Here is a 12,703-nt window from a genome sequence, read left to right on the forward strand (position 1 = left end):
ACTAAAATAATCTCAATAGTTAGTAGTTAAAAGAAAACAAAATCAAGAACCTACCAGACTTCTAACGAGTTAGACTTGTGCGTAGCCAAGGATGACTGCGATTTAGACGCCTGGGGAAATTTATAGTTTTGGGCTGGACTTATGGAGTTGAGAGTTTGGAGACCAGTTATACCGTTCGGGGCGTCTTCTCGACTCTCAATATCCACCTGTGCTCCTGGGTGTTGTCTTCTCTGTTTGAATATGCATCTTGATCGTCATTATAGAGGCAGAGGCAACTGGGGGGGGAAAAACACTGACGGGCTAAGGGCCATTAGGGCCACTACGGCCACTACGACCGCAGCAATTACGCCCAGCGTGGACGAAATTGAGGACCCGGAATCGGACCCGTTTGTCGTCGTTGAATTTGAGTCGCTCGTTTTGTCCATGGCGTGTGCAAAGCCTCGGGTATGCGAATAATCGCAGCGGGCATTACGTCTTGCCCGTGCCCTCTCTCAATTTATGATCGGCAGGAACTAGATCAAAGCCTCTCCAATTTGCTCCTGGCCGACTTTGACTTGCAAAAAGGCCATTTATACTTCCTGGGGTACCTTAGACGACAGTTTCATTGGCTTATAGAGGTGGCGTTCCGTTGCTTCCGTTCAGGACCACTCACGGCTGGCATCATCCTTCATTCACCTGCTTTTCTTTTCGCTAAAATCATTAGTTTCATCTTATTCCTTCACATCTTTCTCATCCCGGGCGCCATGGCTGAGACCGCCCCCATCCCTGAGCCCCCCAGTTATCCCCTCATCGGTAACTGGGGCGAGTTCACCACCACCCCGGCCACAGACTTCAACCGGCTTGCCGTTACTTACGGTAACTTGCCCCTGTTCTTTGCCCCTCGCGAGAACGAAAGCTGATGTCAACTGAAAAAGGTCGCATCTTTCGGGCACCGCACACGATGGGTGGGGCAGTATACTAATTTTCATTTGGACCACAACACCTTGTCACTGGCCGTTCAATTGGACATCGTCCGCTTTAGAGTTTTATTTGTCATTCTTGTCGTCACTCTATCGGTCGAGATCATCTCTAGTTTCTACTGAGGTACTAACAGGTGGCCATCTTGCTCACCATCCCTTGACGAGTCAGCGGCGTGCGAATTGATTTTACCCTTTTCACCCTTGGAAATGCCTAGTCCCTTAAGGGATAAGCCCGCCCTTTTGACAGATAAGTAAGTGCACGCCTAATGCCAGTATTAAAACATACAACCTGAGCTATTGAAGTGGAGAATAAAGGATCCCTAGCAAAGTTATACTCAAAGTGTCGGTTTTTTTTCGACATATTACAATGTAAATATGGGCTTTATAACGACAACTCATCTTATCATAGTGTTTCATAAAAAGCTGGGTTGCTTGAGCACGCCATTTTGGCGAGGGTAACGAAGAAGGCGACACGGTTTTCATACTACGGAACCTTGGGCTTCGACAGGCCAGGGAATGCAATTTGAGTTGTTTCTTTACGAAACCGAGATTCAAGCTTCGTCAGGTGAGGAGCTAGATAGCAGTCCGAAATTAGACTTTGTGGTTAAGAAAGTGGACAGCTGAGTCTGAGCTGACGGCACCGCCGAAACCAAAGGGTCCAACCGCAACGCAGCCGCACCACCAAGTAGTGCGTGGCATGCAGCATTGAGGCTCACGCTAACGGGGTTTCTTTTAAGGCCTGCTGGATATACGGATAATGCATCATCCTTACGATGTGGCTGCTGCAAGGTTCGCGCTACGGGGATCGACAATGAAAGTTGCTTGGAAAAGAGGCATCGATATGGGGGCCGTACGCCGTGATGGGGATGTCCTCCGAGCCCTCACATCCACAATGATATGTGAATAACTTTTGACACCTGGCGTCATAGAGAGGTGTCCGGCATTCAGCCAATCCGCCGGCACTAGGGAGTCTAGACTACGGCAATCGTCAAACATGCAACGAATTCTATCTTACCTTTAACGTCTCTAGCTTTACACACGTTCTATGGAGCCGTGTTTGGGCTGACCGCGACGAGGGAACACATCATCATGAGTCACGGTGATAAGGAATATACTAAGCCACGTTCTTAAAAAAGCTTGCGACCAACAGTGTTGCTCCCGGCCTGTGGCCTGCTCGGGGTTATGCTCCAGCGAAAGCTGCCAATTGAACTCACAGCTCTCCATGTTCCTTGTGAAGGACAAATGCCGGACGGGGGGTCCAGATATGATGGCCAGGTGCTTACCTGAACCCCCCCCCCCCCCCTTAGTCTGGGGGGTGTGTTCAAGACATGTTTGCCTGGTTTGAGTCTCCACTGTCAAATACTCAATACATTAAAGGCATGATATTCTCATTACTCGCAACGTAGATCCACCAGCCATTTTTTACGCGCCAATGCTTCCAATTGATTCACCACTTTTCCCTGGTCCCCACGATTACCGGAAACTCTGCGCAGATTTTGTTCAGGGTGCTCAAGCGCCTCCTACACACCTGCACTGACGATGTTCATCCATTCATGGTAGTACAGTATACAAACTAAGCCAACATGGATCGGTCTCAAAAAAACTCGTCCTCTGCCGCAACACATTGCGAAGATGAGAACATGAGTGAGCCTGGCCGGGCGGGCTCCCATTGTACATCGACTTCCCGAGATCCTATAAAGAGCCTCCAACATACAGTGAGCGACGGCACACACCGAACACAAGGCCCCGAGAAATCCCGGGACGCCATCTTGTCGAAACTGGGCATCTTTGACCAAACTGTAGATCCATCTAGTCCATCTTTCGATTTTGAGAGATGGTCTCACACACTTGTCAACTTGAGGAACGAACTGGGTCTTCCAACGCCGCCGCGTTCCGGGTTTGCCTTCAGGAGGTTGACCGTTCACGGTAGCGGCCCGGCCGTCGAGCAGCAAGACACTGTCTGGACGCTGCTAACCTCGCCATTTAATTTCCGGGCTTGGTTTCGGCCGAAACACACCAAAACTATTCTACAGGGCCTTGACGGGGTCGTGCAAAAGGGAGAGCTCCTTCTCGTGCTGGGACGTCCCGGAAGTGGCTGCACAACTTTCCTGAAGACAATCACGGGTGAAATGCGTAGTTTGGAGCTTGACTCAGCAGCGGTTCTGCATTACACAGGTGCGGCAAAGGCGAAAACTGGGGGCGCCAGAGCGCTAACCGGGGAAACTTAGGCATCCCTCACAGAATCATGGCTAAACACTTTAAAGGCGAACTCATCTACAATCAGGAAGTGGACGAACACCTCCCATACCTGACAGTCGGACAGACGTTGGAGTTCGCCGCAGCCATGCGCACGCCACGGGCTCGTCTCCCACGCATAACCCGAAAAGACCGGATCAAGCATGTCGTGGAAGTCATGCTGACAGTATTTGGCCTGTCGCACACTCGCAACACAATTGTGGGAAATGATTATGTGCGAGGCGTCTCAGGCGGCGAAAGGAAGAGAGTCTCGATTGCCGAGACTGCTCTCTCTGAAGCTGCTATATCCGCATGGGATAATTCTACCCGCGGCCTTGATGCCGAATCCGCCCTACATTTTGTTTGTCGGCTGCGCACCCTCTCTGACTGTGAGATATATTGCCCCTTCACATAGTCAGAAGGAAACTGGATACTAACTTCCACACAGTAACCCAATCCGCCAACGCGGCGGCGATTTACCAATCTTCCCAAGCCATAGTAGATCTGTTCGACAAGATCTTAGTGCTGTACGAAGGGCGGGGAATCTACTTCGGCCGTGCTGCGTCAGCCTCAGAGTACTTTGAACGGATGGGCTGGCAACGTCATGCAAGGCAAACATCGGGAGACTTCCTGACTGCAATCACCAACCCAGCGCAGAGAATAGCGAAGGAAGGGCACGAAAATCTCGTGCCTAGAACGCCTGAAGAATTCGAAAAGTATTGGCATGGATCGCCAGAGTATGCTTCTATTCTAGAAGAGATTGAGCAGTATCAAAAAGATTTCTACTTAAATTGGGAGGCGACCCAGAGAGAATTCGAGTCGATCCGCCATAAGCTCAAGGCGAAGGGGATGTTGGACAGAGCTGCACAGACAGTCTCGTTTCCGATGCAGACCGCGCTTTGCGCCAGAAGAGCGACCCAGCAGCTTTGGAACGACAAAGCCTCGACCTTCACGACGCTGATTGGAGAGATCATCATTGCGCTTGTGGTGGGATCAATTTTCTACGGTACTCCAGAAACTTCTGACGCCTTCTTTTCCTACGGATCCGTTCTCTTCTTCTCGGTACTCCTCAACGTCCTGATGTCCATCACAGACACCCACAACCTATACAAGGGTCGCTCAGTCGTCAGCAAGCAAGCGTCATATGCCTTCTACCGGCCGTCAGCAGATGCGCTTGCTAGCGTCCTCGTTGATATCCCCGTCAAATTCGGAGTTGCGATATTCTTCAACATTATCCTCTACTTCCTATCCGAGCTTGCGTTGACGGCTTCTCAGTTCTTTATTTTCTTCCTTTTCGTCTTCGTGACGACCCTGGCGATGTCTATGGTGTTCCGCACCATCGCCGCAGCAACTGTGACCCTCCCCCAGGCCATGGCAATTTCTGGCTTCCTCGTTCTTGCACTGATCACATACACCGGCTTTGTCCTCCCTGGCCCTTATATGCATCCCTGGTTCAAATGGATCTCGTATATCAACCCACTCTCTTATGCCTTCGAGGCATTGCTTGTTAACCAAGCACATGGGACCAACTATCCCTGCTCCAATTTGGTGCCTCCTTACCCGAACCTAACAGACGACACGTTTATTTGCCCGGTGCCTGGATCTGTGGCCGGGGAGACTTACGTGAACGGGGACGCCTGGTTCGAGACGAGCTACGACTATAGCTACTCCCACTTATGGCGCAACCTGGGCATTATTCTCGGGTTCTTGTTCTTCTTCCTGTTCACATATCTGCTGGCCTCTGAACTTAATGTGAATTCCTCCACTGGCCCGGATGTCCTTGTCTTCCTGCGTGGCTGCCTCCCCACTGCCATGGCACAAACCGACTCGAAGCTCAAGGGCAGAGTCGACGCCGAGCGGCCACTGGTGGTCAGCAGCGCACCGCTTGAGGTAGACGTGAACGAAGCGACATCAATGCAAGTAGATCGGGAAACGTTCTCATGGAGGAAGGTGAGCCTCGACGTCATGATTAAGGGCAATTCGAGGCGGCTACTGGATAATGCGTGCGGCTGGGTGAAACCGGGCTCTCTAACCGCCTTGATGGGGGTGTCGGGGGCGGGGAAAACGACGCTTTTGAACGCGCTAGCCCAGAGAACACCTTCTGGTGTCGTACAAGGCGAGTTTTACGTGGACGGGAAGCCCCTCCCGGCGTCGTTCAAGAGCGACGTTGGTTATGTCCAGCAGCAGGATGTGCACCTCGAAACGTCCACTGTACGTGAGGCCCTACGGTTCTCGGCAATGTTAAGGCAGCCCCTCAACGTACCAAAGAGCGAGAAGCTTGCCTTTGTGGAGGAAATCATACATCTTCTTAACATGGACGATTTTGCCGATGCCGTCGTCGGGTTGCCAGGCAAAGGGCTCAACGTCGAGCAGCGCAAGCGACTCAGTATTGGAGTCGAGCTTGCTGGTAAGCCGTCCCTGCTCCTGTTTCTCGACGAACCTACTTCCGGACTCGATAGTCAGTCATCCGAGGCTATCCTGGCTCTACTCCGGAAGTTGGCGGACGGGGGGCTGGGCATCCTGTGCACCATCCATCAGCCGAGCGCGATGCTGTTCCAGCGGTTCGATCGACTGCTGCTGATGGCACGGGGCGGGAAGGTCGCATACTTTGGGGACATCGGAGAGAACTCGGAGACTGTGCTTCGATACTTCGGTGACCGTGGACCGAGGAGATGCGCGGATGCCGAGAACCCTGCGGAGTATCTGCTGGATGTTATAGGCAATACGGACACCACGAACCTCGACTGGCCTTGCCTCTGGGGTGGATCCGCAGAGGCCAAGAAAGTGTCAACTGAACTGGAACGTATGACAAAGTCTTCCTCCGCGCGAAGACAAGAAAACAGAAGGGATGTGGCCCAAGCCAGACAGCGCGGCGCCTACTCAGTGCCTCTGCTGTCACAGATACCAAGCGTCTGTGTTCGTGTCTTCCAGCAATATTGGCGATCACCAACGTACATCGCGAGCAAATTCATGTTGGGAGTTGCAGGCTCATTATTTATTGGCTTCTCCTTCTTCCAGCCCGGTCAATCCATCCTGGGCGTCCAGAACGCTATCTTCTCTATCCTTATGGTTTGCGCAATGTTTAGTAGTCTGGTTCAACAGGTAAGAGAGCAGTGGTAATACGCTAAGGAAGGTAACGTGTGGCTGACAAGGCACTATAGATCATGCCAAAATTCGTCGCTCAGCGAACACTTTACGAAGTCCGTGAGCGACACTCGAACATGTACTCTTGGGCAGTTTTAATCCTCGCCAACATCCTCGCTGAGATACCATACCACGTCGTCCTAGGCGTCATGACCTTTGCAATCTTCAACTACACGGTTTTCGGCATTCGGTCGTCTGAAGACCAAGGACTAGTTTTACTGTTCTTTGTCTATTTCTACATCCTTGCCGGCACTTTCGCACACATGGTGGTTGCGCCCTTGCCTGACGCAACGACAGCCGGCCGGGTGACGACGGTCCTGTTCTCGATGATGATCTTATTCGCCGGCGTGTTCCAGACCCCGACAGCTCTGCCAGGTTTCTGGATTTTCATGTACCGCGTCTCGCCGATGACGTATCTTGTTGGCGGTGTCGCTGTCTCAGGGCTTTCAGGGGACCCCATCGTTTGTTCACAGTCCGAGCTTGCCGTCTTCCAGCCCCCGACCGGTGAAACTTGTGGGACATACATGCAGCCATATCTTGAGCAAGGTGCTCCGGGAACGCTACTCAACCCGGATGCCACCGCCCACTGCTCTTATTGTCCTCTACGATATGCCGACCAGGTCTTGGCTCGCTCGGGTATGTACTATGACGAAAGATGGAGGGACTGGGGGCTCGGTTTTGCTTACATAGCCTTTAATATCGCCGCTGTGTTTGCGTTGTATTACCTGTTCAGATTGAGAGTCTGGGGCAGAGGGATTAAAAAAATCGCTGAAATGATTCGACAAAAGACTGGACGAAATGCCGGCGGTTAGATAGTCATTGCGATGTGGTTGTTTTCGCGCTACGATCTCGGTATGCTTGTGTGTTAGCCATCCTTGGGGCAAGTTTAACAAGGCAGGTTATTAGTTCAATGCCAATTTGCTATTTACCCCCAAACATCTAGAATTCGATCGTCTAGCCGTCAAGAGACCATCGTGCTTAGTGATTAGCGATAGCTTCCTTACTGGCTGCGAAAAGGTAGAACCTCTACTGCGGTATATAGCCGAAGGGCGTCCCCGCTACCTAATTAGTAGAAGAACTCCTGGTAGATCTTCCAGAGTAGGTCAGGCACTTAGTCGTTATCGTCTTGCTCATAGAAGCAGGCGAAGCTGGAGCACTTGAACGTCCGTCAAGGGACACGTGCTATGTACCCTCCTCGCATTCGATTTGAACAAAATTCATACCGCAGACCATGTCCGACCACGAATCCGAGATATGGAAGCTTCAGTGGGAGCTAGCGGAGGCAAGATCACGAGGGGAGGCGGCAAAAGCGTGAGAAGAGGATCTTGGGCGCAATCAACGATCGACGTCGTTCTCCCGGTACAGACTGCCTGGTCTTGGTCGGAGCGGCCGTCCGGAATGGCGCAAGTTGGTTCTCGACGCAAAACCCGTTTTGGGTAGGCATCTTATGCATGGATGAAATAAGGAAGTTAGTTGCAAGAAATCTTCAATTGTCAGAGAGTTGTTGGAAGGTGTCGCTTCCTGTTACGAGCTGCACCGTGCTCGTCATCATGCATTCCTAACTGTCACGGTGTAGGATTGGGTCATGAGTTGCCGGTTGGTGTAAGTGGCTTCGCTCGGCACACCAACTAAGATTGCTACACACCAATGGGAAATAATAAACTCAAGCTGACATGAAGGTCGCTAGCTTCCAGTGGCCGACATCATACGATCCGCGCTGGCCAATCCGAAATCTAGCCAACAGATTTGAAGAGATGCTTCTGGCGATATGTGGCATCCCGCGGACCCTTATCTCCTGAGTGCGTGCGGACCTCCACTGTGGTAACGATGAGGGGGTATGGCCAATTAAAATGCGCGAAATAAAAGGTACAAAATTCCCATGCTAAATTAGGTGGTGATAGAAGTCCCAGCAATATTTGCTTTGACATATCGCAACATCACAGATACAGCATCCGAAGGTGGTCTGACTACGCACCTTAGGCCGCTTCCTCTCCTTTTTTTTCCTCATTGCCGCTGACCTCCGTAAGAGGGCTCCATTCCGAGGCGTTTGTTCTCAGCTGCCCCTGCCGACACCCTTGACAGGCTAGGCAGTCTAATTTGACATGACGGTTGACAAAATTGTGATAAAAGCAATATTGCGGGAGTGGGAGGTGATATGTTGTTCTTGGAAGGTCTAAGTTACATATGTCTAAGAGGAGCATAGCTCCTTATAGTATCCACATCCCAATCACCAGCAGATCGGACTATCTTAGTCATACGGTCTTAATACTCCCACTCGAGCTACTATTAGACTTAATATACACGCCTATTAAGCCTTATTAAAACCCTAAAAATACCTTCATAGGTAAAAACTATAGGGAAAGAGCTATCTTAACCTAGGTACTTAAAAATTCTTAATAGCCTTATATAATCTTAGGATAGTAGGTCTTCTTTTATCCGCAGAAGATCTCCCTCTTAAATTTATCTTTATACCTTTCTTCTTAGTCTAGCATAATCTTAAACCCATAGGTCTTCTTCTATCCGCAGAAGATCTCCTACCTATGCCTATCTCTATAGGTTCTTCTTAAATCCGGTATAATCTTAAGTCCATAGGTCTCCTATCTATAATAGGTCTCTTACTTTAGTCTATCTTTATATATTCCTCACGCTTAGTATAATCTTAAGGTTATAGGTCTTCTTCTATTTATAAAAGATCTCTTATTTTAATTTATCTTTATACCTTCCTTATACTTTAATATAATCTTAGATCTATAGGTCTCTTATCTATCTATAATAAGTCTCTTATCTATACTTATCTTTATACCTTCTTATAAATATTATTCTTTAAGACCTAATACTTCCTAAAATAATAAGAAGTAATCCTTCGGTAAAGCCTTTATTAGCCTATTAGTAACCTATTTACCTATTAAAATATACTAGAAGTTAATAATTTTATTATTAATTTTCTCCTTATAATAATAATATTAAATATTAATATATTTAATTCTTATATAAAATTAGGGATTCTTTAATATTATAATTACTTCTTAGTTATTTCTAAAGATTATAATTATCTTTAATTCTAAGATTTCCTTATATTCTTTAATAATTCCTAGAAAAGGCTTTTTAATTAAATAATTTCTTTTATTACTCTTATTTACCTTATATATTTTACTTTATATAAAAATAAGCTAATAGTTTTTTATTTCTTTAAGCTTTAATTAATAGCGCCTATACTAAGGTTAAATATATATCTAGATATTAACTTTTAAGTCTCTAGGTCTCCCGCTTAATCTAAGTTAATATAACTAAGAAGAGATTATAACTTTCCTTAGTATATTAGCTCTAGATTTTATAATCCCTTAAGATATTAAAAGATATATTTAATAATAATCTAATATTTATTAATTAAGTTTCCTAGGTATTAATTATATAAAGAGATAATAAAAGTAATATTAAGTCTCGTCTTAAGTATAAGATATATTAAAGATCTAATCGCCTTTATATATTATTACTTAAGTTTATTAATTACCTTATAATTAAGGTTTAATTTTCTAAACTTACTTATAATAATTAATATAATATTAAGGGCATATTAATTAATTTTAAAGTCTTAAAGTATTTTCTTTAGGTATATTATTTATAATAAAAAAATTAATTAATTTATCTTATCTCTCTTTAAGGATATACCTAGGTAATATTTATGTAAGCCTAAGTTTATTATCTTAAACTTATTATATAGAGCTTACTTAATTACTATAATTTTATCCTTAGAGGGTCTAATAATTAATAAATTATTTATATATACTGCAATAAATATATAACCTTTTATAAAGACCCTTATATCTAAGAGTAAAGGCTTAAACCTAAGTATCTTAAGGAAGGTTAAGAGGGTCTTATATTATACTCTTAGAGCTTACTTTAATCTATATAATACTCTTAAGAGCTTATAGACTCTCTTATTTCTATTATTAAATCCTTTAGGTTATTTTATATATATCTCTTTAGTTATAAGGCTATAAAAGAAAGCTATCTTAATATTTATTTATTTTAATTCTAAGTTAAATATTACTATAATAATAAAAATTATCTTATAACGTGGTTAATAAGTGAGTAGGTTAGACAAGTGAGTGAGTTAAAAAACCCTTAACCTACTATATTTCTATTTGATTAGATACTTTATAACTACCTAATATGTTATAGATTTTAAATAAGGCTAGAATCTTTCTTACACTTTAAGCCCTTTAAAATAACTTAAACCTAAGTCTCCGATGTATAGCAATTATATACTGCGTCCCCTTCGAGACCTTATATCGCCGCTACTATGGCATTTAATCGCGACGCGATATTATCCTAAAGTCATAGAGACTATTTAATCTAGAGGAATAAATAATAGTCTAATTTATTCTTAACCTAGATTCGCGAGGATTTCTATTGCGATTGCGTTTTATGGAAGAAATAGCTAATTCTCTGCTTGCTAACCGCGACGCATTACCTATCGGTAAGCGCTAGGCTTATAACTTCGTTAAATAATAATTAGAGCTAAAGATATATTTATTTCGGAAGTATAACTATTAGAGAGCTAAATATAAAGATTTAATTATTATTTATAACTAGTTTAGGCTCATATAGAATATAATCGCGAAGTATAATATCTAGTTAGATAATATTTAGAACTTTAATAAGATTAGCTTTATAATAGGTATCATAATGGCCGGAATGGTTGTTACTAGTTTAGAAAGGCATAGAAGACTAAAATTAGTATAGCCTAGAAATCGAGAATGGATTATTATAATCTAGGCGATTAACGCGGAAGGTTAATTGATCGCGCTGTTTATTATTAGTGCAGGCTAATATTACCTTGCGAATTAGTACTAAGAATATGACCTCCTAGGCGACTAAGTTATTATAATAAGCCAAAATAGATAAATAAATAATGAGCTAGGTCTCGAGTAGCTAAAATACTTTAATCGGTCTATAATTAACCGATTAATTAGTCCTTATTGTCTTTTAATCCTCGATAGTTATAAAAGCTATTACTCCGCTGATTTCGAGAGATATTATGAGGAGAATAAGATTATTACTCTTTATATATTAGCTTATATATCTTACTTACTTTAGCCTCTTAATATTAGGTGCTTTTTAGTGCTTAAAAAGGTATATAATTGATAAATAGAGTATCTAATTAGATACTCTATAACCTATATTTTAAAGATTAAGTTCTTTTTTATATTTTATGTTACTTTTAAAGCTATTTTTATTAAAAGTAATATCCGGGGAGGGTTTAAAGGCGCTGGGCTTATTCCCTTTGACCCGGAAAATATAATCTCGAAGCTTGATATATAGCTATAGACTCTAATGCCTCCCGAGGAGGTTACTGAACCCTCGACCCCTTAGACTTTAAAGACCCTAAAGATATTACTTAAGGCCTAATCTTAATTTAAATACCTCGAAAGGCGAATTAGAAGGCATAAAAGTAGCTCCCTAGAGTCGATTATTAAAGCTTTAAAGTCTAATACTAAAGTAATAAAGGTAGTTATATATAAGGTTATTTTATTAAGGAGTAAGGTCTAAAACCTTCGGGAAGTAAATGAGATATTAAGCCGGCGCCGGAGGGCAAAAAGGACTAAACTATAGAAAAGAGGGGTAATAATAATAAAGGAAGGGAGGCAGATAATTAATCAAGTGGATATTAATATATAGGTAGTGGCCGAATCGTCGCGGAGTGGTAGTTAAGGCCGGTCGGCGCGACTAAGTATTCGGCGTTATAGTATCTATAGTAAGCCTAGGCATAATATAAGGACTTATTAGGTAGTTCCTAAGTTATCTAGGTAAGAATATAGCGAGTAATTTTAATTAATTAGATACTTAGTTATGGTTTTATTGCGATTTATAATTTTAAGGTTAAGATTTTTGACTTACTCACTTATCTAACCTACTCACTTATTAACCATATAATCCTTAATTATAATAATATTAAGTATTTAGAAATTAATATAAAATTAGAGCTTATTATTTTTTTTTAGAATAAATATAATAAAATATCTAATAAATAACTTATTTTCCTTAATATATCTTTTTTATATTATATCTTTAATATATTCCTTTAATATTAGAAGTTATATTTTATTAAGTAAATAAAGTTTATTAAAGCTAGGTTATTTTTTATTAATAAACTTAATCTTAAGGTTATAAGATATATATTTTAATAGACCTATTTTAAGTTCTTCCGCGAAGAATTACTTATAAATTTAATACTTTTATAATATATTCTTAAGTTATTCCTCTTCTAGGTTATAATTCTTAGGTTTCTTAAGGTCTTTCTTAAGGTTATAGAATTATTATATAATTTATATAATTATTTATTATTATTATTATTTTTATCT

The 12,703-nt window shown here is 43.2% G+C and overlaps 1 protein-coding gene across 1 annotated transcript; it reads left to right on the plus strand.

The window, feature by feature from the left end:
* Positions 1-2,599: 2,599 nt before the first annotated feature.
* On the plus strand, positions 2,600-7,179 carry NECHADRAFT_73279 (uncharacterized protein; the record flags this gene model as incomplete). Its single annotated transcript, XM_003039256.1, has 4 exons — positions 2,600-3,134; positions 3,188-3,583; positions 3,643-6,296; positions 6,356-7,179. 4 exons carry the CDS (start codon positions 2,600-2,602, stop codon positions 7,148-7,150), a joined length of 4,380 nt encoding a protein of 1,459 aa, XP_003039302.1. The 3' UTR covers positions 7,151-7,179.
* Between the last annotated feature and the right edge of the window lie 5,524 nt (positions 7,180-12,703).

This window comes from Fusarium vanettenii (genome assembly GCF_000151355.1).
Source record: "Fusarium vanettenii 77-13-4 unplaced genomic scaffold NECHAsca_130_unmapped, whole genome shotgun sequence".
Lineage (NCBI taxonomy): Eukaryota > Fungi > Ascomycota > Sordariomycetes > Hypocreales > Nectriaceae > Fusarium > Fusarium vanettenii.